The sequence below is a fragment of the Aspergillus nidulans genome, chromosome VII, assembly GCF_000011425.1.
Source record: "Aspergillus nidulans FGSC A4 chromosome VII".
NCBI lineage: Eukaryota > Fungi > Ascomycota > Eurotiomycetes > Eurotiales > Aspergillaceae > Aspergillus > Aspergillus nidulans.
The window spans coordinates 2,695,460-2,721,502 of record NC_066263.1 but is presented as its reverse complement, the minus strand read 5'-3'; the positions used below and the strand labels follow the sequence as shown (position 1 = coordinate 2,721,502).

The window sequence follows — 26,043 nt, the reverse complement described above, 5'->3', positions numbered from 1 at the left end:
GAGAGCCACAAACTGTTAAGCTGCCGAATGTGCTACTAGCGAGAGTTGCTCTTCCCTAGTAGAAGCGGAAAGCCAAAGGGCTGAAAGTGAGAACTATATATATATATCGTCGGCCCCATGGGCTACATGCCGCCTGTAGCCTGGGACATATCAGCAACGCCAACACCCAACTAGAGCATAGAACCAGCTATAATAGCCTAGGTACTCTACTACATTCTCCCTTATACTGTCCACAGAGAGCATTGCTGGTGTGGCTTGACCTAGGGCACATGGTGTGGAAGGCTTCGTAATGGCAGGCAAATTTACTGAATATAAATGCAAATAAGTTCATGTTTAACAGCGACCGCCGCTGTGGCCTAGTGGTAAGGCGTGTGACTTCTAATCTCAAGATCGCGGGTTCGAATCCCGCCAGTGGTTCGACTCCTCAATTTTTATTGGATTTGCAGTTCCTATTGGACGTGCGATATAGTCCATGACTTCTTTTCGACCGGAAACCTATCGCCGCTGTGGCCTAGTGGTAAGGCGTGTGACTTCTAATCTCAAGATCGCGGGTTCGAATCCCGCCAGTGGTTCAATTCCTCAACTTTTTATTTCTTTTTTATACCCCCTTGCGCCGTTTACCTGAAAGGTCAATTTATGCTGAAACTAGTTGAAAGGGCTCGCTTTATTGGACCATGTAGTGTCCATGTCTGCATTGATTTTGTCATCGCCTCACATTCGGGTAGATTTGAGAGAAAATGCTGGGCTTTATACAATGTAAATACAACTTCCTGCAGGCTATTCTGTTCCTTTTGTTCTGAGTCAGTAGAGGATCATACATCACCGGCGACATACGGACCCCCTAATGCTTCGGAACCAGCATCATGGAAGTCACAACAGTGATAGTCAAGCACGCGCGTCAGGAGGGGACTGCGAATGCATCTCAGTATGAACAGTGCTGGCCTCTCGTCGGGGAGCATGGAGGGGCTCACCGGCTCCGATTGGCCGGTGCGGACTTGCTGCTATCCATGGCTCTTTTTGGCTTCCTCGGCCAGCTCTTCTGCTCTTATGTTCCTGATAAAGCATCCACTCCCACCCGACGTGAGCTCCTGCCTCTGCCTTGCTATCGCATACTCGTCCCGAGCACTGGACTCCCTCTACCGCGCCGTTCGGACGCCGGAGATTACTCGACAGATTGTCAGCAACCTTCTTATCGCCACCGCACACTCGCGCTCCCACCCACGTTTCCTTATCCTCACATTACACCGCGCCGCCCGCTTCTATTTTTTCGCACCGTGGGATTAAGGGATTGAATACTCCATTATTTATCGTATACGTGTCGACATCTCTCGACAACCCCATTCTTCCGTCAGAATACTCTTATCGCCCTTGGAAATCCCACCCGTGCGTCCACTTCCGTAGTGAAGCCGACGCTCCGGTTCCGGGCTGAGAAGAGTTTCTGACACGGTATAATAACTGGGCACATGAGTAGCAAGCTTTGGGAATTCTTCTTACGCGATGATGTTGAGAGCTTTCAGCGGTTTCTGGCCAGCGCCAGCTATACCTCTGGCGGCCAGCGCGCTCCAGCCGGAGGAGGGACACATCTCAATGCAGGAAGCCCCGGTCCGATGATCTCTTCTCTGGGTGCTTCGCCAAAGGGTAAGAAATCTACCGGGACATCTCCTGTGACATCTGTGTTTGAACGCGGTGGTGGCCCGCGGTCGACCAAACCCATATCCCGGGATGAGTTGAACGCTCGGGACCAGCATGGAAGGACACTCCTGCATCACGTCGCATCGTCGCCGAAACCTACGGCCGCCGATTTTGCTCTCGCTTTGCTAGAAGTGCCATACCTTGATATATATGCGCAGGATTTGGAGAGTGGATGGACAGCGCTACACCGGGCTTTATATGCTGGTAATGCTACAATCGCGCAGGCCTTAATGGCCCGGGACGTTCGGGACGCGACAGATCCAAGTAAACCGGGATTTTCAGGCCATCCGAGTGGAGGTCTGATTAAAATTAAGGACCGGGAGGGGTACAGTCCGTTCGATGTCTATGCGTCCACGATTACTTCTCGCAGTCTGGGACCCTTGGTCCCAGATCATGGACTTGATGATGCTTCCTCGGTCAGTTCCTCGGATGATGAAGATGTCGCTGAGGCGTTGGAAAAACCAAGTACGAATCTGTTTGGCGACGAGGTATTCACGTTTGGAAGTAACAAGAATCTGAACCTCGGTGTTGGAGATCAGGACGACCGCCAGTATCCCGAGAGAATAACACTCACACGCCCAACACATCTTTTACACCGTTTCTTCCGGGAGCATCAAGAACGACACGACGATGTCAAAACGGCGTCATCGCCTGACCCTTCGGATCAAGACCTGCCAGCATTTATCAAAGCCAGGCCGCTCAAGATTCAAACATTAGCAATGTCCAAGCTTCATACAGCTATACTCACGGATGACCCCGAATCCAACCTTTTCATTTGTGGCTTTGGCCCTGGTGGCCGCCTGGGCACTGGAGACGAAAGTACGCGATTTAGTTTCGTTTGCATTGAGGGTGGCGGCCTCGCCAATAAGAAGGTCGCGTCCGTCGCGCTTGGTCAGGATCATACCCTTGCGATTACCGAGCATGGAGATATTTTTAGTTGGGGGAGCAACAAGTTTGGTCAGTTGGGATATGGCCTTCCAAGGGCGAACAACAAAGATGACGTGCCGGTTCAGCTATCTCCACGGCAAATATTCAACCCCTTCAAGAAGGAGGTTATTCTCGGGGCAGCGGCGTCAGCTGTTCACTCAGTTGTTTATAGTACTTCTGGCCTGTACACCTTTGGCAAGAACGAAGGCCAACTGGGTCTTGTGGACTCAGACGCCCGGTCACTTGAGGTTCAGACGACACCACGGCGCGTGGGGGCCTCATTGTTCAGTACTCCGATACAAAGTGTATCTGCTACCGACCAGGCTACCGCAATTCTGCTCCAGAACCATGAAGTTTGGGTGTTTGCGCATTATGGCTATTCCAGACTCTCTTTTCCATTGGAGATAAACTCCAGGTTCATAAGAGATAGCTTCATGGCCACCCGCTATGATACTTCTATCAATCGCATTGTCAAGATTCGATCTGGCGGAAACACTATTTGTGCCTTATCGAGTTCAGGGGATGTTTTCACTGTCCAGGTCAACAAATTGGAGAATCTGCCAAGTTTAACCTCAACCACCAATCCCGCAAAAATTCGTAACTCCTTATCTCCACCTGTGCGCGTATGGTCCGTGAAGAAGGCGCATATGGCAGTCAAAGACGTCGACGTCGGCCAGGATGGATCAATCATCATCTGCACAGCTTCCGGCTCAGCATGGAGGAAAGAAAGGCGACGAAAATCAAAGAATGGTTCTTCGGGAGAGTACAAATTCGCTCGTGTTCCCTGCCTTTCCCGGGTTGTTGGTGTCTGCAGCAATGCTTTTGGGGCCTTTGCGGTCGTTCAACGCGAGTGCGATGTTACCAAAGAGCAAATCAATGTCAATCCTACGAGCCTCTGGGGAGATATTTGGCCCCTGTCTCCCTTCAGCGCAATCCGCGCCACTACAAAACAGAAGGACTACTTTGCCGACGAAGAAGTGCGTGATTTAGAGTCAGTTACAGCACTTCGGCAAGTCCTAATGAATGGCCCTAACCCCGAACTATATTTTCGACCCACGTTTGCCGGACTACCTGCTGGAACAGTTTGGGTTATGACAACCGCTTCAGATATGCGGGTGCCTGTTCATGAATTTATTCTGACAGGCCGCAGTTCAGTCCTTCGAAGAGCACTACACGACTATCGGCATCAACATAGCGCTTCTGTGCCTGAAATCCTGACTATAGAAAAAGATTATAATGGAGATTGTCAAATACTTCTCCAAGGCATGGACGTTCTGTCTGTACTCAATCTTACTTTCTATCTCTACACGGACGCTCTTCTTGATGTCTGGCAGCATGCTCGGTCTTCTCCAGAAAATGCTTCCCGCTACCGTCAGGTCCGAACAGAAGTGATGCGGATTGCCTCGCATCTGGACCTTCCAGCTCTGGAGCGGGCTGCCGCACTTATGGTCCGACCTGCCAAAAGCATGAAGACTGATTTCTCAACCGCCTTCAATGATCCTTCTTTTTTTGAGAGCTGTGATGTTGTGATTGAACTAAATGGCGATTGCATGGTTGCTCATAGTCAAGTCATCCGTCAAAGATGCCCCTTCTTCTACGCTCTATTCGTCGGTCGCTCTGGTGGTATTTGGGTACAGTCTCGACGTAAATCGCCTCAAGACAAAGTCCACGTCGACCTCAAGCATATTGACAGATCTATCTTCGAGTTTGTTCTTCGGTATATGTATGCGGATACAGATGATCGGCTCTTTGATGACGTTCGGACAAAAAATACTCAGGATTTTGTTGATATCATTACCGATGTTGCCTTCGTGGCCGACGAGTTGATGATTGACAGGCTATCGCAGATCTGCCAGAGGGCACTGGGAAAGTTTGGTGAGTTTTGAAAATGTCTCTCACCATACTTTCCGCTAACAAATTGCAGTAACTTCGCGCAATGTGTGTCACCTTCTCAATTCAGTTGCGCCCTGCTTCGTAACTGAATTTAAAGATGTCGCATTGGAATACATTTGTCTGAATTTAGAGGACCTGATCTCAAACAGGTAGGTTTCCCCACGGACGACGAGGCAGTCGTGAGAGCTAACGGTTTAATAGGCTTTTAGGCGATCTTGATGAACAACTGCTCCGTGCTCTAGATAATGTCTGTCATGACAATCAAATGGCAGCCTTTCCAATTTCTAGGGGCCGCAACGCAATGGAATATATTTACGAAAAGTACCCAGAACTCGTCTCATTTATCGAGGCCGACAAGCGCCGATTGATTGATTCGATACGGCTTAAGTCTCGTGTCAGCAAGATTGACTCCCCGGAAGGAAAACCTCGAGCGCCAAGCGAGAAATTAGCACCCTCACCGGCAGCATCAAGGTTCAAAACTGGGGTAGACAAAGATCGTCCTGTTTATGATAGTCCTCTGCTTAAATCAAAGCACTCAACCGGTGATTTGATGTTTCAGATGGATGATGAGCCTCTATCATCTCTCGACCTGGGAAAAGGAAAGGCAATAGATCGAGGTGTCAAACCAGCCAACGAGAACGATACTCGGCCTTGGAACGAAACACCGGTACTGGGCGCTAGTTTACAGGATGGAGCATCTTCTGTCGGTCGAAGTTACCTAGATACCCGTATGGCCTCACCGCAGGGCACGAGTCCCGCCAGGCTTCAACCGACAACCCCCCAGGAAAAACAAAATGGATCCGCATCACCTCCGTATCCCTCACAGGTTCCCTGGAACTCAACAACTATTTCAGGATCTAAGAAAACGCTGAAGGATATAATGAGCGAAGCGTCAGAAGCTCGAGTTTCGAATCTCAGTTTGGGAATGTCATCCGTGCGCCGAGAAAACAGCGGCTCATTCGCACCCAAACTGTCTCAGAAAGAACGCAAGAAGATGCAGCAGCAACAGATCCAGGAGATGGCCATCGCTCAACAAAGAGCAAAGGAGGCCGCGCAAAGTCCCTGGAAGATCCCCAGCCCAGGCCCGGCTGTACCTGTTGGCCCCTCAACAGACAAAATCACTAACGGACAAGATATCCCGTCGCCTACGCCATCTAAATCCGCCCAAAGGCCCGGCATGACCCTCCGCCAGACAGTTGCAGGCGCACCCTCGCCTAAGCGCGAAAGTGCCGCGAAACCAACACCAAGCAGCTCCAGAAGTCACGTTGTCTCGGCTACCACTACCAGACCTCCTCTAGCTCCGCGCCCAGCAGACGCAGTCGCACCCTCTACACCCCCAACCGACCAAGTTACAATCAAATCAGTCAGGCACATTCCCCGCCCTGAGCCCTACCAAACATCCTTTTATGCCGACACCCCAGGCTCCATGTCGCTCGCCACAATCCTGATGCAGCAGCAGACGGAGAAGGACGAGATTCGGGAAGCTGCGACGGCTAGGCACAATCTCCAGGATATCCAAGCCGAACAGGCCTTCCAGGAATGGTGGGACAAGGAGAGTAGACGCATTCAGGGGATTCCGGAGCCCGGGGCTGAAGACGAAGATACGCAGAAGAAGGCTGAACGAGACGGCCGTGGGGGACGAAGAGGTCGTGGGAGTAAAGGTCCCGGTGGTCAAAGTCAGCGGACGAGGCGGGGGAAGGGACCTCAGGCGCAGACTCAGGGCCAGTCTCAGGGTGCATCGTCACCGGCGCAGCAGAGCCAGGCGTCGCGGAACGGTTCTGAAGCTGGTGCTCCTGATCGAGGACAACATCAACAGTTGTCGACACCAACGCCCAAAAAACCTCATACTCAAACTCACTCCGCGCACTCTGGAAATCCTTCGCGCCGCGGTAGGGGTGGATACCGCGCAAAGTAGAGTGAGCTTAAAGCAATAACTTCCTTATTTCCGTATATATCACTGCAGCTGGCCATCACCACCACTGTTCGCCCCTGCGCAACATCTACGCCCGCACTTAAGCCCATTTCCACATCATTCGGTCAGAGCTGGGACATGGCATAGCTGTATTCTACCCATTCCATTTTATGCAGATACACAGCGCTATTGTAAGCCATCTAACATAGAACAAGAAAAAATACTTTCCCTGTTGTTATGTATATGATAAGACTATAATTTCATCTTCAAAGAATTTTATACTCTCTGCATTAACACTCATCTTCCAGGTATCCAGTTTGTATACCATTATAGTGGAGCTAGCAGGGAAACAGATAAAAGAGGAAAGTCTATATATAACCCGCCGCATTGCTTCATATCAAGGTAGCCCTATGCTTGGGTAAATACCATATCATAATCGATAAATCCGGACGCTCATGCTCATGCTATTCAGAAAACAGGACTAAAAAGCTAGAGGTGGAAAGAAAGCAAGCGTCAACATCAGGTCATTACATCATGTAAGCGCATTGACGTACGTATACGTACTTTCTTCACAGATAATAGGGTACAACACAGTAAGGTAGAGGATAAATGCTCTGGGGGCGGGAAATGAGGGGGTATGGTAGAACGATAGTGAAGTAATGAGGAGGATAAATTGGGAAAAGGAGTGACGCTATTTCGCTGGAACGCGCTCGTAGAACACAATATACGCTTGTTCGTTCTGCAACCGGTCTTTGAAAGGCAGATCACGCGGTATAAAATCTGTTGCGCGGCCGTCATCAAATTTGCGCCAGCATTGACGTGACGCATCACGCACTAGTGATATATAATGCCCGCTCCCCATGGACGAGCCCAAATGGCGTAAAACACCGTATGCGTCGTATGTAAAGGGTGGTTCTGTGGCGGAAGTTGGATCCTGTGGACCTGAACTGGGGCCATCGCCGTTGGATGTCTGCTTAGGCTGCGAGAAGACGAAGTCGTCCATGCGAAGACCGTGAAGGGGAAAGTCGATGGGGGTGTGGATTTTACGGGCACTCTGTGTCTTGGAGGCAGAGAAGCGTTTGAAATGAACCACCAGGATCTGAGGTGCGCGAGTGATAATGATTTGTTTGGTCGCGACACGCTCACATTTGCAATAGGGACACTTCCAGACCTCGTCGCCGCTTAACATTTCCTCCTGGCAGTAGCTACGGAGGCATTGGTAGATATCGCCCTTTCCGGATGCCGGGATCTCCACACTGATACTGTAGAAAGCTTCATATGTGGTTGATGTTCGCTTGCAAGTTGTACACCGAAGCCGGCTTGCATGTTGCCCCGCAAACAACGATGAGATAAATGATTCCTCTCGGTGACAATACCGATCCCATTCTATCTTGGAGACCTTGGCCACTGGCATCCTTTCCCGCTGCATTTCCTCCTCGAAAGTCAGGGGCCTAAGCTGTGTCCGCTGCCAATTTACGTTGAGATCTTCATGCAGGCAATCGACAACAAAATCAAAGAACTCCTTAGCATCCTGTTGCCTGTCTATGGCCCATTCCTGATTCAGCCGTCCGCAGAAATTTCGAAATGACGTCGGCATGATAACTTGCACATCATTCTTCCACAGTGATCTGATGAGATTGGCGTATAGCCCAGGCATAACACCCTGAGACCCCTTCCAATTCTTCTGGACATAAAACCTGAACCGGTCATCAATGAAAAACTTGCTCATGAGCACTGTTGCGCTTAAACACTGGATTGTTGAGTTCATATAACAGGTAACTCCGAAATTTGCCAATCCGGTGCGCGGAAGTTTGAGACGATTAAGCAATGAGTTCGACGTGTAAAGCGCGTGCTTGGTTGCTGAATTTTGTCTCTGCAGCGGCGCTTGTATCTGCCGGCCATCCGACACACCGCTGTAGCTGGGACGCGGAACAGCAGGTGGAGGTCTTGAAGGAGCAATAGGCACATGAGACGCATAGTCGGGGGTCAAAGGTCTGGGCTGGGCTGTTATCATAGATTGCTGAATATTATGAGGTTCCGGGAAACGGCGCAGAAAATCCTCGTACGAACGAATGAAGGGGGAGATGGGAGTTCCTGCTTGTTGCTCCGGCTCGGGCTCCTCTGAGAGGTTATCCTCTCCAAGATAGGCACTTGCGTCAATCTCTTCTGTCTTTGACTTCTCCAACCACTCCGTAAGCTCATCTGGGTTCAACTGTGAAAGTTTTCGAAGCCTCCGCTTTCTGATCTCCAGACTGGAGTTAGCGCTAGCCATTGTCGGGACTCTACCGAGAGGGCGTCCCGGCCTCGCAACAGGCCGCCTGGTTTGCAAAGACGCTATTACAGCAGCGGTAGATGATGTGGCCAGCGACTGTTGCCCTAAGAGATCAATCCAAGCGTCAAGTCCTCCCGCTAGAAGCATAGGTGGCCGGCCATCCTTCAGAGGTTTGTAGGCATTGAACTCGTACAGTGTATCATACAACGCCCTCAGGTGAGGCGCTGTGGTCCCCACCGGTGGGCCGGCAAGGTAGCTGTTCGAACTGGTACTCTGATCGTAGTAGACCACCATATCAAACTCATTTCGCCTCTCGAACAACGACTGTTCATGCTCAGGAGACACCACCAACCGCTCCTCAAGCTCTTCTGCGGAAACGTTCTCCTTTAATGCCACGGGCTCTATGCATATGATCGATTTCGCATATACATGGCCGCTGTCAAAATCCTCTCGGGAGCGGACGTCGATCAGCAATATGCTATAACGACGGAGGTAGTCCAGCAACTCCTGGGCGCTGATAGTAGATCTGTGCGGTAAATCAAGCGTACTACTACTGGCGCCCTTCAGCGCATGGACGCCGTTCGGTGTTCGAGACCTATAAGGATTATCATCGGAGCCATTAGGACTTTGGCTGCCATGAGGAGAATTTGCAAGATGGGAATATCGTGCATTATTCGGACGAAAGTTCTCTGTTGAAGTTCTCGGCGGGTTAGACGGAGGCTGAGAAGGTACGGTGTATATTGGGCTATATGTCGGATCCGGTGCCCGCGGAAGTGATGTGTTGAGGGGAATCTTGGGGGGTATAGAGGGGCCGCTCTGAGCGGTTCCCATGTCTCGAGGGCCTAGTGGTCGTCTAGAAGGTGAACTTAGTGTTGACCCATGTGTTGGCCCATGAGAGATATAAGAGGATGGCCGGGGAGATCGGTTTTCAACGTGTCCTAGTTCATTGTCACCCCAACTGGCTGAACCTGAACTGACGCCATTTGCTGTAGGTGATGTTGTCTTCAGCTTGGCAAGGCGCTGCGCAAGTGCATCTGGAGGTGCCGAATATCTATTGGGTTGGTCTTGCAAGCCGAAGGACTGGAACTGCGAAGGACTAGGCATTCGCGTTGACGAGTCTCCCGCATTGCTCTGGCGGCCGCGTTGACTTGAAGGTAAATATGTTCCAGCAGGTAATATCTGCGATACTGGTCGTCGAGAGATTGGTGAGGATTGGCCCGCCGGCTTGGCCATACTCTTGAGATTATTCTCCACAATTTGTTGCTTGATTGAGTCCGCGGTCCCCTGCTTGGTTCGTACGGCCTAGCGAAAGATATAGTTAGCGAAGAGAAGCGCGATCGCAAAACAGGTCCGCCGAGAAGGACTTGCCATCATCAAGTCCGAAAACTGCTTATGCCAACCAGGGATCTGCGTGGAGGCGGACCGATAGTCAGGGTGATTAGGGATAAGATTTATGGTGATTTCCGAAGCGCGAACATATTGTACGTATGCCCTATCGATTTGATCACTGTCTGCGAACCCTCGAAACTTCGTAATTGCGTCTTGAGCCGTGGCCAACAAATCGGTGATCTATATTCCAAACTAATGGTCAGGACGGTCGTTTTCAGCATAGCACAAGCCACAAGCCACTTACCGTCGTGGATTCGTTCACATCTAATGCTGCTGCCTCGTCCTGAAGGGCTTTTATATTTGGAAAGCGCGGCGAGAGCCCATCCTGATGCCCCCCACCCGGAGCCGTGCCACCTAGGTTGTGCCGGCTGGGAGCATCCTCCGGAGCGAAACTCGGCGGTGAAGGAAGCGCCGCAGCATCTGGGGCCATTGTACAATTCTAGCGCTAGGAATTCATCGAAGTTGAAGGACGGTCAAGCAAGGCGGAGGAAAGGCCGATGGCGGGACTCGATGTGGCGGCAACAGAGCAGGCAGCCGTAAAAAGGAATCCGACAACGAATGAATTGAGGGGATACAAGGACTCGGAGTAAAAGAGCATCTATGTGCAACTGAAAGAGGGACAGCATGCAGGGGCGGATGGAGGATATAGAGAGAGCAGGTCAATAATCAGCGCATCCTGTCGCTGTCTGACAGACAGGTTTGCGGGATAATTCTGGGGTAAAATTATGTATGAATTTATGCAACGTATACATGCCACTTGGTGATTATTGACCGCTCTATATTCTGCCTGCACTACTGGGCGGTTCTGCAGACGACCGCCTTTGCCTATGACGCCACACGGCACATGCTTTGGTGCTGAGTCAACCAGTGGTTAGGCATCCAGGCCAATGGGGCGCATCGCAAGCAATACATGGAAACCTGGGAGCTCAAGTCAACCTTGGAGCTCTCTTGCTGTTTACTGCTGTCTCTCGCTTGATTCACCCTCGCCAACTTCTCCTGTGCTGTTCCTGCGTGTCATCTGTTAATAAGCAATTTTATTCCTCAACTGACGCTGTACACTTGTCCCCTCCGTGCGTCTTATTCCTCCCCGCATCCATCATGGCGGGCTGGTTCTCCTCTGCCTCACCGCTCGATGAGCAGATCGAGCGCGCTACCGCGTCTTCTCTTGAAGATATCGCTCTGAATCTCGAAATATCTGATCTTATTCGATCAAAGGGTGTACAGCCGAAAGATGCTATGCGATCTTTGAAGCGACGATTAGAGAACAAGAACCCTAACATTCAGATAGCGACTTTGAAGGTTTGTTTCCTTGGTCTGTCCTTTACTCGACTGTTCTGACAAAATTAATCTCTTAGCTAACGGATACCTGTGTCAAAAATGGCGGAACCCATTTCCTGGCCGAGATTGCATCAAGAGAGTTCATGGACAACCTTGTCTCGCTCCTTAAAGCGGAAGGTGTCCCGCTGAACTCGAGTGTGAGGGACTTGATGTTAGCGCTGATACAGGACTGGGCTATGGCTGCGCAAGGACGCATGGACTTGAGCTATCTTGGGGAGACATACCGGAAGCTGCAAATGGAAGGCTTCCAGTTCCCGCCCAAGAGTGCGATTAGTGGGAGTATGCTGGAAAGCAGTGCGGTAGGCCGGAACAGTACCGTTCCATCTCAAGCTAGTCTAACGTGATTTTTATAGCCTCCGGAATGGATCGACTCCGACGTTTGTATGCGCTGCCGGACGCCCTTCAGTTTTATGAATCGCAAACACCACTGCAGGAACTGCGGAAACGTCTTTGATGCGCAATGTTCCAGCAAGACCCTGCCATTACCCCATCTTGGAATCCTACAGCCCGTTCGCGTCGATGACGGGTGCTACGCGAAGCTAACTTCAAAGCCGTTTAATCAAGGCTCTTTGGCGGATCGATCGACTTTCAAGAACAACTCGATCACAAAATCCAATGTGTTGGAACCCCGCGCGGCCAGGGTGGAATCGGGCTTCGATGAGGATTTGCGCCGAGCCTTGCAGATGAGCCTGGAAGAGGCTCAAAATAAGTCTTCAAGCGGATATGTGCCGCAGCCTAAACCCGCCCAAGCGCCCGCGAATACACAGCCGCAGCCTAGTACTGATGAGGAGGAGGACGCGGATTTGAAAGCGGCAATAGAGGCTTCGCTCCGAGATATGGAAGAACACAAGCAAAAGTATGCTGCCGCGTTAAAAAACAACACTTCAGCCGAGTCGTCGCGTGAAACCCCCGCCGCAGCATCACTACCTAAGAACCCATACGAACTCAGTCCTGTTGAGGTTGAGAACATTCATCTCTTCTCAACCCTCGTTGACCGATTGCAACATCAACCCCCGGGCACGATTCTCCGGGAACCTCAAATCCAGGAATTGTATGAAAGTATCGGAGCGCTTCGGCCAAAGCTGGCACGCAGCTATGGTGAAACGATGAGCAAGCATGGTAATGTTCTAGACTTCTACTGAAGCACTGATATAACTAACCGGGTTAGACACTTTGCTGGATCTCCATGCCAAACTGTCCACAGTGGTACGATATTACGATCGCATGTTGGAAGAAAGACTATCGAGCGCATACTCGCAACATAACCTGGGTTACGGCCCCGTCCCTGGGGGCGCTCAATACCCGAACATCTACCCATCGATGCCTTCTACAACAGCTGAAGTGAGACCGGGCGCAGAAAATTTCTATTACGGGAATTCGGGCGTCGAACCACCAGCGCCTGCTCGCACGCCTTACTCGCAGCCACCTCTTGAACGCGAGAACGGCGTGGTGAGCTCTTCGATGCACCCACCACTTCAACAGCCTTCTTCAGGTCCGTACTGGAACCCGAATAATCATTCAATCGCATCGCCTCAGCCAAACGTCAACGCATTCAATAGCAATAACACGCCTTACCCTGGCCCAGGTGCTCCGTCACAATTCTATACTTCCTCGGCATACCAAGAACCGGAGAAGCTGTTTCAGCAACCTAGGCAAGGGGAGCCTGAGTCGCCTTACCAGCCGTCTCCAGTGACGAATCGCGACTCGTACTATCAGTCCGCAGGGTTGCCGTCCAACCCTGTAGAGCAACAGCCGCCAGTCGATCATGGGCAATCCCCAGGTCACGCGCAGCCAGCAGATTCGCGATCATCGCAGTCGGGGCAGCCTAAAGCGACTGAGCCGTCGGCTCAATCGTATTATCTACCACAGGAGCAACAACAGCAACAACAACAACAACAGCAGCAGTCTGCACAAGGAACGGGCTACCAAGGATATCCCCAGGGAAACACAAATTACCAAGCTCCTTACGGAGGGGACGTCTCTCCTATCAGCGCGCCCCCTCCTGTGCAGTATCAGCAACCAGCGGCGCCTCGACCGGTTGTGGAGGAGAGCCTGATCGAGTTGTAGCCTCACCTTTCTGACGATCCTTTAATTTGTGTTTTATGCTACCTTATGATACCAGATGAATTGGCCTTTCCTGGTTGCAAAATTGGATGTACATTGTTCCTGATAGTAGCAATAATTTCTCTAAATTTCGATTTGCGTTGACTTGGTATGGGGTAGTGGCGAGTCTAGACTCTACACTAGTGACTCGATTGCGGCGATAAAAAGCTGGATGGGAACGGCGGAATAACGCGTAATAGAATCCTCGCCAGTCTTCCTTGGAACTGACAATCTCTCCTCTTCACTTCCACCATCACCTCCATCTCTACCCCTCTTCCGCTCGTTCCATCTCATACAATACCTGATATACCTCGTTCGACAGCCCTTCTCTTCGCCCCGATCTCCCCTCAGGCCGCCGAGGTCGCTTCTCAACCCCTGTCCAACTCGTCGTAATCTACCAATCGACTGGCCCCGCGCTTGTCAGTAGCTGGGGAACAGCTATCGCTTATCAATAATAGCTTTTCTTTCCGTTTCTTTTTCTGCTGTTTCATGGTCGAATCGGCCCAGCTGTGTTACAGACTATTATTGCTAAGTGAAGGATAATTGCAGGAGGCAGCCTCCAATCACTGATACCGATCTCTGCCGATAGCTGCTGGTCGCCCAATTCGGACCTTTCTTCGCTGCTACCGCCATGCCGACGACTTCAAACAACGCGTCCCCCGTTAAGCGCCCGGGCCTGGGCCGCCGTGCTGTCTCCTCTCACGCCGTTGTCACGCGCTCCTCGTCCTCGTCTACCCAGGGAGAGCTCTCTCACTCGCATACCTCCCACACCTCTCAGCCCCAACAGAAAACACCAGGGCATCGACCCCATCGAGCACATCTCGTCGGTGGCGGCCATCGCAGTCACGGCCGTAATCCATCGTTTGGAAAGAACTTGGCTAAATTACAGCGGCACCTAACATCTCACCACGCCGGTCCAGAGTACCGGCTGCATCAGCACCAGCGCAAGAAGTCGGCCCCGGTGACGCCCGTTGCGAGCCCCCCGCGCCAGCACGTTCACTGGGATGCACTGGACGATGCCTCCCCTCGTACCACTAGCTCTATAAAAAAAAACTATTCTAGCCCGGCTTTGCGACGGAGCAACTCGAGCGTCTTACCAAAGAAGGCCTTAGTCACCGACCGCCCTCATACCAGCTCGGGAAAGAAGAAGACGGTCGGATTTGAACTGGCGGACTCGACGGACGAGGGCGAGTGGGAGGATACAACTCAATCGCCTGAGAGTACCAGGCGAAGTTCTGTGGCGCAGTCCAAAGACGGCGACGAGAATCCGGTCGTGCTGGTCGATCCGCTTACATTTGTGAAGCGGCCGTATCCCCAGTTTCCCCGAGCGACCAGTCTTCCGGAACCTACGAGCAGAAGCTTTCACGACGATCAATCATCAGGTGAAGACGACGAGCACGCTCAGCGCACAAGGGAGCAATCTTCAGACACGGAGGAAGCTCCGGAGGACTCTACGCGCCCGCCTGATCAGGGCGATATTGCATCACGGCTTCTTAGCCCGTCACATTCCGCTAAGGCGCCGCCCGCCATGTCTTCAATATCTGCCACCGCGACACCGGCGCCGGTGGATACGATATCACGAACCGCATCTCTCACGAACCTGGCATCTGGTCAGGATGGACTGCGAAGACCGGTGTCCACCGCAAATATTGCACAGGCCAGTACCCCATCACAAGCGCCTGGGTCTTCATCTATAGAAGGGGGCGTATCAAGGTTTATCAACAACAAGATCGCAACGTCCCGTACCGACTCAGATCCCAACACTCCATCATCATTCCTTCCTCACTACCATCCGCAAACCCCGCCCTCTCCCAAAGGTACGAAGAAGACGCGCAGCTCCCCTACTTCGCGGCAACCTGGAACGGAACCGCCCTCCCGCACTCAACAGAAACTTTGGCTGCAGCGTACGGCAGCCCTGAATGACTCTCCTCCTGATTCCCACGGTGCGTCGGCCACTGTGTCGCCGTCCACCATGGGCCCCGCTTACATTAGTGGAACAGCCCGGGCGGGATTGGGACCATATGATCCAGCGCGGGCCCTTGTCAATGGCTCGTCTAGGAATGGCGGGTCACTGCATGAAGCCAAGCATATCCGCAAAGCATACGAGAAGACTGCCATGGAACTTACGGTTGTTCGGAGATTTCAGTCTCCCACCAGCGCCAGCTTCACCCGTCTGAACGCAATTCTCAAGGACGCGAAGACGGACAAGACTGACAGTATAGACCAAGAGCCCCAAACTGGTCTTGGCAAGCCTGTCAGGTCAGCGCCTGCTTTGGTTCTGCTACAACGGAATGCCAAACAGCAAGATCTCCGTGACAGCAGTAGCGCCACAAGCGCAGACTCAAGACAGCTAATAGGGAGGAAACAGGCAGATTCACAGAGCTTGGTGGCCCAAGCGTATATGCAAGACGCAGAGGACCCGCCGCACCCCTCACACCGACTACTGTCAACGTCCGATGACGCTGCCCACGGTACTAGTACCCACGGAGCCGACGACCATGTTGAGGATCGCGACCACTTTCTACCCAGCGAAGCTGAAATGATGATTCGGCGCATGTGGGAGAGCCGCGAGGTTGCAGCTTCCGGCTGATGTACAGCTCACTTTTCCAGCTCAATTTTTCAACATCTTATCTTGTTATTTGCTTTTGTTTGTTTGAGCAGGATGGCGTCAGGCGTTACATGAATGGTTCAGCAATCCGCATATATGTTTCGGCTTGGGGCAAAGTCTCGGTCTTGAGTGTTTATAGCTTGCAGCATGATATCCCAGATAGTGATTTGTAAACAATAACCATTTCAGTACCCTATGTGCAGCCCCATATAGTCCAGAATCGCCCGTCAGACTCGGTCAGTTAATCCCGAAGCCACTACCCGACGCCAGCGGACCCCGAGGTTACGGTTATCGACTGGCGCGGCGACAGATGGCGTCGGAATCAGAGCGGGATTTCTGTCCCTTGAGTCTGTTTGGAACGACAATAATATTCCGAATACAGGAATTCCGCCCTGGGAACAGTGACAACAATTTGTTATCCAGAGAAATAGAGGGTTGAGTTGGGATTTGGAGAAGCACCTGATTACACCGAGTATTGAGTGCGGGGATATTCCGTCCAGACTCGATTCTCCGCCCGTCATGGGAAAGAAACGCGGCGCCCTGCCTGATGGGGGAAGAATATCCTGATACTGACGCTGATACTGGCGCTGATACTGGTAATGGTACTGATAATGGTACTGATACTGGTGCTGATACTGGTGCTGATACTAGAACTGGGTCTTTTTCTTGTCCTTGTAATGATGAGAATGCGATGGAATTTCCGATTCCCGTTGACGATTGGTGCTACATAGTAGTGCAAAGTGTACATAAAAGGATTGTATTTGTGCAATTAGTGTGACTAAGGGGAAAATAGGGAAATTCCGATTCGTCGGTTTGCTATCAGGCCACTCCGCGAAACTAGAAGGATTGTCTTGGGGACAGAGTGTACTCTGAATACAGAACAGGACTCAGCAGAATGGGCCAAGGTTAGGGAAAGTAGCTAGAGTAACAGTAAGAGAGTATACCGATCCAGACTCCCAGCAGAGCCACCGGATACAATTCACGGCATCCCCAGTCAGTCGCAAGGTGGTGGGGGCGGTCGAATCACATTCAGCGTCCAGGAACCCGAACCTGAGAGCCCTGCGGATCTTTGACTTACTCAGGCCTCCTCTCGACCTCGACCTCTTTCTCTTCTCTCCACTTTCTCTCTCGTCTCTCTTTCTCTCTCTCGGTCTTTGTATCCATCTCTCGCTGTCTGTCGCGTCTTGCAGTCCTTCTTCGCTGTCCTAGCTCCATTTCGGTAAGTCTGCTCTGTCTCGCCCAGTCACCCCTTTTACCACCGCCAGCGTCCCAGAAAAACAATTCAATTATCAGCGGACACTCAGTCCGCTCGCTGGCTGATCGGTCGCTGGGTCGGCTCCCAGTGACCGCAAATCCCTTGCCTACAGTTAGCAGAAATGGTAACTAACGCAATCGCTTCTTTCCTCATCCAGATTACTTGAAACTTCTCGCAAATCCACCGCCACTACCGCCATAATGTCTGCCAAAGAACTCACTTTCAAGGAGGTTGCCGAGCACAACACCAAGAAGGACCTGTACATGGTCATTCACGACAAGGTCTACGACTGCAGTTCTTTCGTCGATGAGCACCCGTACGTCTCACGTATCTTCCAGCTTTTTGATGTTCACCGCATTGGACATGCCATGGACTGATTTGGTATAATTATAGTGGTGGTGAGGAAGTCCTCCTCGACGTGGGTGGTCAGGACGCCACAGAGGCCTTTGAGGATGTTGGGCACAGCGACGAGGCTCGCGAGATCCTGCAGGGTCTCCTTGTTGGTGACCTGAAGCGTCTGGTGCGTTCCCCCTGTCATGTCGCTTGGAAACGATCTTTTAACAATATTTTTCTATTAGCCCGGCGACCCCACTCCTAAAGTTCACGGTTCATCCTCCAGCGAGTCTTCCTCCTCTAGCTCCAGTACCGGCTTCGGCTTCGGTCTCTACGCGATCCTTCTGATCGGTGGCGCTGCTGCCTACGCTGCCTACCAGTACCTCCAGGCCTCTGCTGGCGCTGAGCAGTAGAGCGAGAGAAGAATAGAAGGCGCGGCGGGAGTAGAGAGATTATGAGCAGAAGAGAGGAGGGAATAAAAAAGACAATGCAACAAAGAAATGCTACTACGAAGACTTTTGAGACCACTCGGTTTTTCTCTTATATTTAATGTGACCTCAACAGATTTGCTTGATACATTTTTCTTACATTGTTGGTTCTACTATCTGGCGCGTTAGGTGATATCAACTTCATCAACCACAGAATCGCGAGATTTTTGTTACCCTTAGATCGCTCGTCTCTAAATATCTGTTTACTCATGAAGATACAGGTTTAAATTAGTCGAGATAGGAGAAGCCGAGGGTCGTTTGACATGTGACCTATTCTTCAATCCTTTTTTTTATTCGCAACGTTTCGACCGGTTTCCAGGACATATCTACTGCAATCAAGATGATAAAGCCCAAGCGACCTCCCAATTATCTGCATAAGCCCGTATCTCATGCTCATGTTTCTTGCGAGGACTGGAGAATGTCAGGGCCAACATTTCCTTCGGTGTAATAAGCCACTAGCTTAGCCCGCGGCTCGAAATTCTCTGCCTACACGATAGACCTGGACCCTATCTACGACTCCTCCGCTGGGTGTCGGAATTGGGCATCCAGTCGTGAATCGGTCCAGACGGAACGGCCGTCGGCTCATACTTGCGGGGGTGGGGTTATGGTTGCGGAGAATGTCTCAGCTGTCAAATGTTTATGTCTCTACTCACTAACAGGTAGACATATGAACTACGCCACATGTTCGGCTTTATGAGATTTGATTGCTTAATCAGTTCCCGTAAAATGTTCTCAAATTTCTCGTCCCGGTAGCCTAACGAAGTATATGCGCGTGCAATGATGTGTCGTTGCTACTATGTCCTATTTTCTTAGTCGCTACGTCAGTAGTGCCGTGAATGCACAAGCTACAGAATGACAGCTGGAATGAGTAGAGGATTGTCCATTAATTCGCTGTCCAATACAACAATATATAACGAATATTCAAGATGACGCAAAATCGCCAGGATGCTCATGACCGATGATGTAGCAGTAGAAATGAACACATTCTTTTGATGAAGCAATACAAGTGTAAGAAAGAAAGGAAGAGAAAAAGGGATAAATGATATATCTTCATATATGTTCAGAATCCGGGTGATGACAGGGATCGTCACCTTGAGTTGCCGTTCAGCCCGGCACGGACGGCCTCTAGAATCAGATCCCTTGCCTTGTCGAGGTTCTCTTTACTACCCTTGATTTCGATCGCCTCGCCCTTGGCCTGGTCCTTAGGCACATTGATTCGACAGCCTGTTTGTTTGCGGATAGAGTTGATCTGGCTGCCGCCCTGGCCGACGACGAATCGGTATGTCTTGGGGTCAGGAAGGATGAGGTAGCCGGTCGCGGATTGTTGAGAGGCAGCGGCGATGGCTTTTTCTAAGGCAGCCTTTGCTTTGTTGACATTGTCCGTAGATCCAGCCAGGACCCATGGGATGGTAGCAGGTTGGCTAGGGTCGCTAGCAACATTGTTGTCTACCACCTTCCATGAGTGAGCGTCAAGTGCATCACTGGGTTCATCGGTGATCAAAGGGAGCGAGGAGGCTCCGTTAACGGCGCTGCGCGAGTCTTCCACGTTTGGTCTCGGCGGGATTTGCTGGCCCGCATGGTCCACCGTTACCTGGTAGTCATTACGAAGGCGGCGGAAGAAGGACCCATTGTCGGCGATGGCATGGTGTAGATGACTCGGGACATCAACATTCACACCTTGCTGATCCTTGAGCATGGCCAGAATGTGCTCTTTAGCCTGTTCAACGGCATTGCTAGGCCCCTTGAGCTTGACATCAGAGCGCCCAGAACCTTGTCTGGGGATATCGAGGGTGACGCCGAACTGCGACTCGATGCCCCGTCGGGTGTCTCCTCCACGGCCGATGAGAAGACGGTGCTGCACGGGAGGTACTTCAAGGTTGATGGCAACTTGGTCTTCGCGCTCTTGCACAAATTGTTCAATAGCGGCGATAATCTTGTCCACAATTGCACCATTTCCTTCCAGTCTGATGGTGGTATCGTCGCTTTCAGGACGTGGGAATCTGACGAGTCGAGACGCGCTCGAGTCCGTAGGACCACCGGCTTCCGCAACAAGCTTGCGAATATTGGCACCTATTACTGTCAGTGAGGTCCGACACAATATGTAACAAATTTAAACTTACCACCACCACCGATCAGGGATTTGTGGTGCTTTTTGTCGACGTTGATGGTCTTTGTGACCGTAGCATCGAACTCGCTTGAACGCTGTTGCAGGATCTTCTTTGCTTCCTCTACCTGCTTCTTGGTTCCCTTGATCTTGATTTCCACGCGTCCAGAGGTATCCGGTGCATCGTTAGCGCCCGGAACATCGATCTGAGCCCCAGTATCAGCTCGGAGCTTATCCATTTCGCGTCCGCGCTGGCCGATCAGCGAAGGAATCTGGCCTTGGGCGACAGACACGGTTGCCGTGTGAGAATGATCAACGACCCATTGCAGCAGACTGAGGATCTCATCGCGCGCGGCGTCTGCCCCCTTGCTGGGTCCTTTGACAATCACCTCGTCAGAAGCCTGCTGGGATCGTTGAGGTCGAGCGCTGCCAGCCTCGCTAGCAGTGTCCGCAACAGACTGGTCGTCGTTAATGACAACTGCCCTGGGGAACTGAACACGAACGGAGTAACGGTCCTGGAGTCGATTGACTTGGCTACCCTTCTGTCCGATAAGCTCTCGGTGGTATTGGGCAGGGACCTTCAGGACGTGAGTCGTCTCATCCTCCAGCTTCTTGCCGAGATTGATAATCCGAGCCTTGGCTGCATCAGCCTTTGCCTTAGGTCCCTTGACCTCCACCTTGCCGTCTTCGACCTTGATATCAACATCAAATTCGTCACGAAGCTTGTTAATATTCTCGCCCCTCTTTCCAATGAGGAAGTTTGCAAATTTCTTGGGGAAATCAAAAGAGGTTGTGTAGCCTCTTTCAAGGTCATCCTTCTCCTGCTCGACGACAAATTCTCCGATCTTGGCGGCAATTTCCTTCACTAGGCGGGATGGACCGCGCAATGCGACGTCGCTCTGGGGAGTGGCTCCGCCGTTGCGGCTCGGGCCACCACCAACAAGTGCACGAACAGGGATATGATCTTCACCCTTCGCTTCCTGTTCACGGGAGATGAACTTACGAACCTTCTCCTGGTACTTGCTCGGAATGGACACATTTTCCGTGATAATGTCATCCTGGCTACCTAGAGAGTTCAAAAGATACTCTTGCGCTTCCTGTAGGGCTTTCTCGAAAGTGGCAAGATCTGCAGCAGATGGCCGCTGACGCGGAATTTCCAACTGAGAGGAGCTCGCCGAAGGACCTTCGTAAATAAGGACAACATCAGGACTATCAATATCGTCGGGAATAAGAACATGGACACCGTAGTTAGACCTCAACTGTGGGATGCTACGGGAGCGTAAGTAAGGGTGGAAGTACGGGTCAACAGAAAGGTGACGAAGTCTGGCAGGAGGATGGGCCTGAACGAGGTTCAGGATATCAGAGCGTGCACGGATCGTGTTCTTGCCGTCCCTCGAATACACTTCCCAGGTAACAGGACCGTCTGAAGCAGGCGACAGAGCAATCCGCGAATCGTACATGCCTTCAAGCTCCTTGATGATTTGTCGCTGGGCAAGGTAGCGCGTAAGCGCACGAGCATGAGCATGAGGCCCGAGAGGGGCGTTAGGGTGCTGGCGCGACAAATCAATGCTCGCCATCTGCATACTCGTAGCAAGGTCCATTGCGCGGTTGACACCATCTTCGATACGCTGAAGTGGACCAGTAACGGTCAGGAATTCAGTTTCATCGGACGGAGGCGGCAGCACGACAGCGCAACCAGTCTCAGCAAGGAAGTCATGCAGTGCGTTGGCATTGTCACCGAGAATAAATTGATGTTGACCCCGATTGATGGCGAGCTGTCGAATTGTCAACTGACGCTGAAGATCAGCAGCAAGCTTTTCGATTTCAGCACGAGCATCCTGAGTCGCGGAGCGCTCTCCGGAAATAAGTATATGCCTGTCCGAGACCGGCGTGAACTGAACGTGGCCGGGCTCAGCTTCTTGCGGTGGAGGTTGGCTTTGCCACGTATCGTATCGAGGAACATGGATCTGAGCTTTGGTGCGCTCCTCAATCTCTCTCAAGTTCGCATTATGAGGACCGGCAATAAAGGGGAAGAATTCCGGTGGGATTGACCGAAGGCGTAGGTTCATGTTAGACGCTCGCTCCTTCACAATAGCCTCGATTTCTCGGCGAGCCATTTCAGCGGCAACAGCATCACCTTCAATCAACACATCAATGGTGTCATTGTCCTCGTCCTCATCGCCAGTTGGCTCTTCCGCGCGAGGAACCTGCACGCGCGCACCAGTGCGCTGCTGGAGTTCCTGAACGACAGCTCCTTGTTTACCGATAATGTGAGGACGAGCTGAGGTGGGAATTGGGACACGAACCGATTGCTAGACCAGATTTAATTAGGGTCGACTATGAGAATAGCGAAAAAGACGCATACCTTAGAACCGACTTGCTGCGCCACCTGCTTAAGCGCTTGGCGCACTGCATCCACCGATCCCCTACCCTCGAAGATGATAGACCCTCCAGGCCCACCGCGCATATCTACATTGGCTTTTGATCGCTTAGAGATATCGCGCAGGATATCCCGCAGTGGTTTCTTCAATTGGCCCCTCTGAAGCATCTGAGACGGCGCAAGTCGAAGCTGCTCTATGTGCTTTCCGGGCAATGTCATAATCCTAGGGACATCCGCTAAAAAAAGTCAGTAATACGTTTCTATCGCCAGTGCCATAATATATGGTTAAGACCGACATACCTGACGACACACCGCTGGGGGCGCCATTAGCGAGGGCGGCGGCGGCGGAGGGGCCTTTTGCGGCCCAGGCGGATGCAGCAGGCGCCTTGGGCTTGGGACCGCTTCCCAGTGCAGGGAACAGTTCCTCCGATTGCACATCCAGAGCAGGGGGCTTTCCGGACGCATTCTTCGAGCTGACTGATGCCTTGGCTACGGGTGGTGTGGATGCTTGCGAGGGTGCGCTGGAAGCCTGTTCGCTAACCGCCTGGACTGAGGGAGGAGGGTGCAATAAGTCTTCTTCGTCCACGACATCCTCCACAGTGGCCTTGTGTGCCTCATCGAGAGCATGTTGTTCTTCCAGCATAGCTGCCCGGGATTTGGGGGCCCCATTGACGGCTTCGGCGGACATGGTGATGGCACGAGACTAGATTTTTCGGAGACGTTCAGCGGAATTATGTGAGACGCACGAGAGCCGACGTTGCGTGTACGCTGGACACTCAGAAGTCAGGATATCAGGCGGGGGTTCCTATCAGAAATTGGGGGCAAAAGTACCGGTAAAAGTAAACGTAGCCTAGTCGGAACGACGGCCTAGTAAACAGAGGAAACCGTCCCGCTGGATTAAAATATAATCCGGGAACGTTGAGAATTCAATGCGGAATATCTCCTGTTAAAAACGACAGGAACTGGAAATATGAATTGCTAATTGCACCGGCTAAAGGAAAAAAAAGGGCAATGCTTTGAAAGAGCACGCAGGGGATGAATGAAAGGAGAAGAGAAGCTGAGACGAGGAAGAGGACGGAGAGAAGAGAGTAAAGGGAGAGAAGAGGTGAGAAGAGGGCGTCAAGAAGGAATTGACAGCTGGGGGGGCGATGATGATGCAGTGGATGGGAATGGGATGGGGAGGAGAAGGACAGAAAGCCTGAATGGTTGGCGGCTTGGAGTGGGAGCCGGGACTGGGGATTCACCCATTGGAGGAGACCGGAGCCGAGACGCACGGTGTGATGGAGCCTCAAGCTGGAGGGCTTTGATATTGACAAGTGGACGGTCTTTCTTAACCAGCTCTGAGTGAAGGTCGATTTGTCTCTGAAATGATATCTCTTAGATGGGCTGCTTCGCGGCCGTAGTGATCCAGAGCGGATTGTTTATTTGTGATGTTCCCCATCGGTCTTTGTCTCGACGTTCTGCGGCGACCCGACAGCCGCTGCAACATCAACTCGATACCATTGATGCATGAATCCCATTGTCTTTGCTGGCTAATCATTAAGCGAACGGTATACAAGAAAAGCAACGATGTCATGTCGTCAATGATGCCGATTAAGAGTCCGACTCGAGAGGATTTCCCGACTCGACGCCTAAGTAGTCTACCAAACGCTCTTCGGATCCTCGTTCACTATACTTGACCGTCTGCGAACGGGTCGACTGGATTGGCTAACATGTCATCTGAAGGCTATTCCAATAGACCTGGAAGAATTTCGCTTTTCAACAATTATAATCCTTAGAGTTCACCAAAAACCCATTATAGAGGGAACTTTGTGGTTACCTTTGTCGTTTCAAGGTTGCCTGTATTCAGACTTGGGACTGAACGGGTCGCCGCCTGCGGCATATACTACTGACTCCCATCCATATGGCAGTTTATATACGAAGTTTCAGTACCAACTTCGTCCATATTGTCCAACCACTTACATAAATACCAGCCAGAAAATTGTAAGAGGCCAGAACGACATGCCTCTGTTTCTACCAGGTGGTAACGGCACTCCATTGTAGAAATAGCGCAAGAACCGCCTCTTTGATGTACCTTGAAGTCCTAGTAAAACCAACCTTGGAAAGCTTACCTAATTCAGGCATCAGCTCTGGTCGCGTGATGATTCGCATCGAGACGCCTTTCCCAGACTGCCTGGACAGGCAGTCTGGGCCTTAGCGATGGAATTTCTGAGTGAGAATGCCCAATAGTGATTATTGCTCAAGAAGTTCGCGAACATGGGTTAATTGTCTGAGTATATGGTAACCGGTCTGAGGCCATAGCTCGTCTGTATAAACCTCAAGCGTATGTGGACTTACAATCAAAGTTGGCCAGCACGCAGAACATGTATACATTCTTTGGCCAACTTCAATGTTATTGGCCCGCATATCCATTTGAAGTGGGTTTCTCCACGAGATTCAAACTGGACTATGTATCGGGCGTCTGCGCTTGCTTTAAGTGTACTGCTAGTATATGTGCTATTATAGACTTAAGATAATTTTCGGCTTCTTGATGCTGATCTCGCCCACTGATTCACTGCTTTTCTGGGGTAGCTAGTTATAGTGGAAGCTTAACGCTAGACACTGACTAGCTGACTAAAAAGAATGTAGACAAGTGCGGACAAGTGTGGACAAGTCAGATCTGACTTCTCAATTACTACACAAATACTACTCAAATACTACACCAACAGACGAAGCATCCAAGCATCCAAGCAGTGTCACCGGGGCACCATTGGTTTGATCCTGAGAAGCGTGAATCTGCAAGTTGCCTCTTACGAGGAAACCAAGATGCACCCATTGGGTTAGTTGATGAGGATCAGAGCTGTTCCTGCAGAATCACACAAATGCTTTGCTACTAATATATGTAGTGTCGTTCATTGGGACACGTCGTTGATTTCGTTTGTGACATCGCTGCTGAAGCGATCAATGGGCACGGTGAGCCAGTCCTCCGTAAACGTAGACGCAAATAAGCTTAGCAAGATCCCGACCGCCCTGCGACCGCCCTGTTCTGACTCCTCCCATCCATGGAAAGCTCAAAAGCAGCTCCTAGAAAATTTTGGTCCCAGTTAAAACGGACAATGGAAGAACGGCGCTTGTGGACGTTGGGCTGGGCTTCTGGAAGCCCCGCCTTCCTAAACTGGGACTAGTATACTCCGTCATTCACGGGAACTGAGCCCGTTGGAGACGAAACTTCATGCCAGTGTTTTACCTATATCAAAATATCGATTTTCCATCAAAATTAAGGATTGGTATTACATAGAGTAGCTCTTTGTGACATTTTAGAGCCTCTCAGGCCCTTTTTTCAGAGAAACTCGAAACCTCGATCTCAGCA

At 51.3% G+C, this 26,043-nt stretch overlaps 7 protein-coding genes across 7 annotated transcripts, besides 1 other annotated feature; 5 read left to right on the top strand and 2 right to left on the bottom strand.

Moving 5' to 3' along the window:
• Positions 1 to 26,043: part of a sequence feature (contig 1.32 1..435990(1)) that runs on past both edges of the window.
• ANIA_02073 (BTB domain and ankyrin repeat protein) lies at positions 928 to 6,427 on the top strand (the record flags this gene model as incomplete). Its single annotated transcript, XM_654585.1, has 3 exons — positions 928 to 1,274; positions 1,472 to 4,494; positions 4,755 to 6,427. 3 exons carry the CDS (start codon positions 928 to 930, stop codon positions 6,425 to 6,427), a joined length of 5,043 nt encoding a protein of 1,680 aa, XP_659677.1.
• Positions 7,116 to 10,515, bottom strand: ANIA_02072 (putative ubiquitin C-terminal hydrolase; the record flags this gene model as incomplete). The annotated part of the gene is made up of 2 exons (XM_654584.1): positions 7,116 to 9,998; positions 10,330 to 10,515. 2 exons carry the CDS (start codon positions 10,513 to 10,515, stop codon positions 7,116 to 7,118), a joined length of 3,069 nt encoding a protein of 1,022 aa, XP_659676.1.
• Positions 11,139 to 13,490, top strand: vps27 (ESCRT-0 subunit protein VPS27; the record flags this gene model as incomplete). Its single annotated transcript, XM_654583.2, has 4 exons — positions 11,139 to 11,384; positions 11,441 to 11,722; positions 11,777 to 12,542; positions 12,592 to 13,490. Exons 1-4 carry the CDS (start codon positions 11,184 to 11,186, stop codon positions 13,488 to 13,490), a joined length of 2,148 nt encoding a protein of 715 aa, XP_659675.1. The 5' UTR covers positions 11,139 to 11,183.
• Positions 14,158 to 16,116, top strand: ANIA_02070 (uncharacterized protein; the record flags this gene model as incomplete). Its single annotated transcript, XM_654582.1, has 1 exon — positions 14,158 to 16,116. The coding sequence occupies one exon, from the start codon at positions 14,158 to 14,160 to the stop codon at positions 16,114 to 16,116; it is 1,959 nt and encodes a 652-aa protein (XP_659674.1).
• On the top strand, positions 17,082 to 18,390 carry ANIA_02069 (cytochrome b5-like heme/steroid binding domain-containing protein). Its single transcript, XM_654581.2, has 4 exons — positions 17,082 to 17,353; positions 17,547 to 17,705; positions 17,783 to 17,909; positions 17,968 to 18,390. The coding sequence occupies exons 2-4, from the start codon at positions 17,590 to 17,592 to the stop codon at positions 18,133 to 18,135; spliced, it is 411 nt and encodes a 136-aa protein (XP_659673.1). The 5' UTR covers positions 17,082 to 17,353; positions 17,547 to 17,589; the 3' UTR covers positions 18,136 to 18,390.
• On the bottom strand, positions 19,073 to 23,382 carry ANIA_02068 (putative RNA binding effector protein Scp160; the record flags this gene model as incomplete). Its single annotated transcript, XM_654580.2, has 4 exons — positions 19,073 to 20,280; positions 20,331 to 22,626; positions 22,680 to 22,930; positions 22,995 to 23,382. The coding sequence occupies 4 exons, from the start codon at positions 23,380 to 23,382 to the stop codon at positions 19,298 to 19,300; spliced, it is 3,918 nt and encodes a 1,305-aa protein (XP_659672.1). The 3' UTR covers positions 19,073 to 19,297.
• ANIA_11324 (uncharacterized protein) lies at positions 25,058 to 25,605 on the top strand (the record flags this gene model as incomplete). Its single annotated transcript, XM_050612953.1, has 3 exons — positions 25,058 to 25,111; positions 25,323 to 25,512; positions 25,580 to 25,605. 3 exons carry the CDS (start codon positions 25,058 to 25,060, stop codon positions 25,603 to 25,605), a joined length of 270 nt encoding a protein of 89 aa, XP_050468802.1.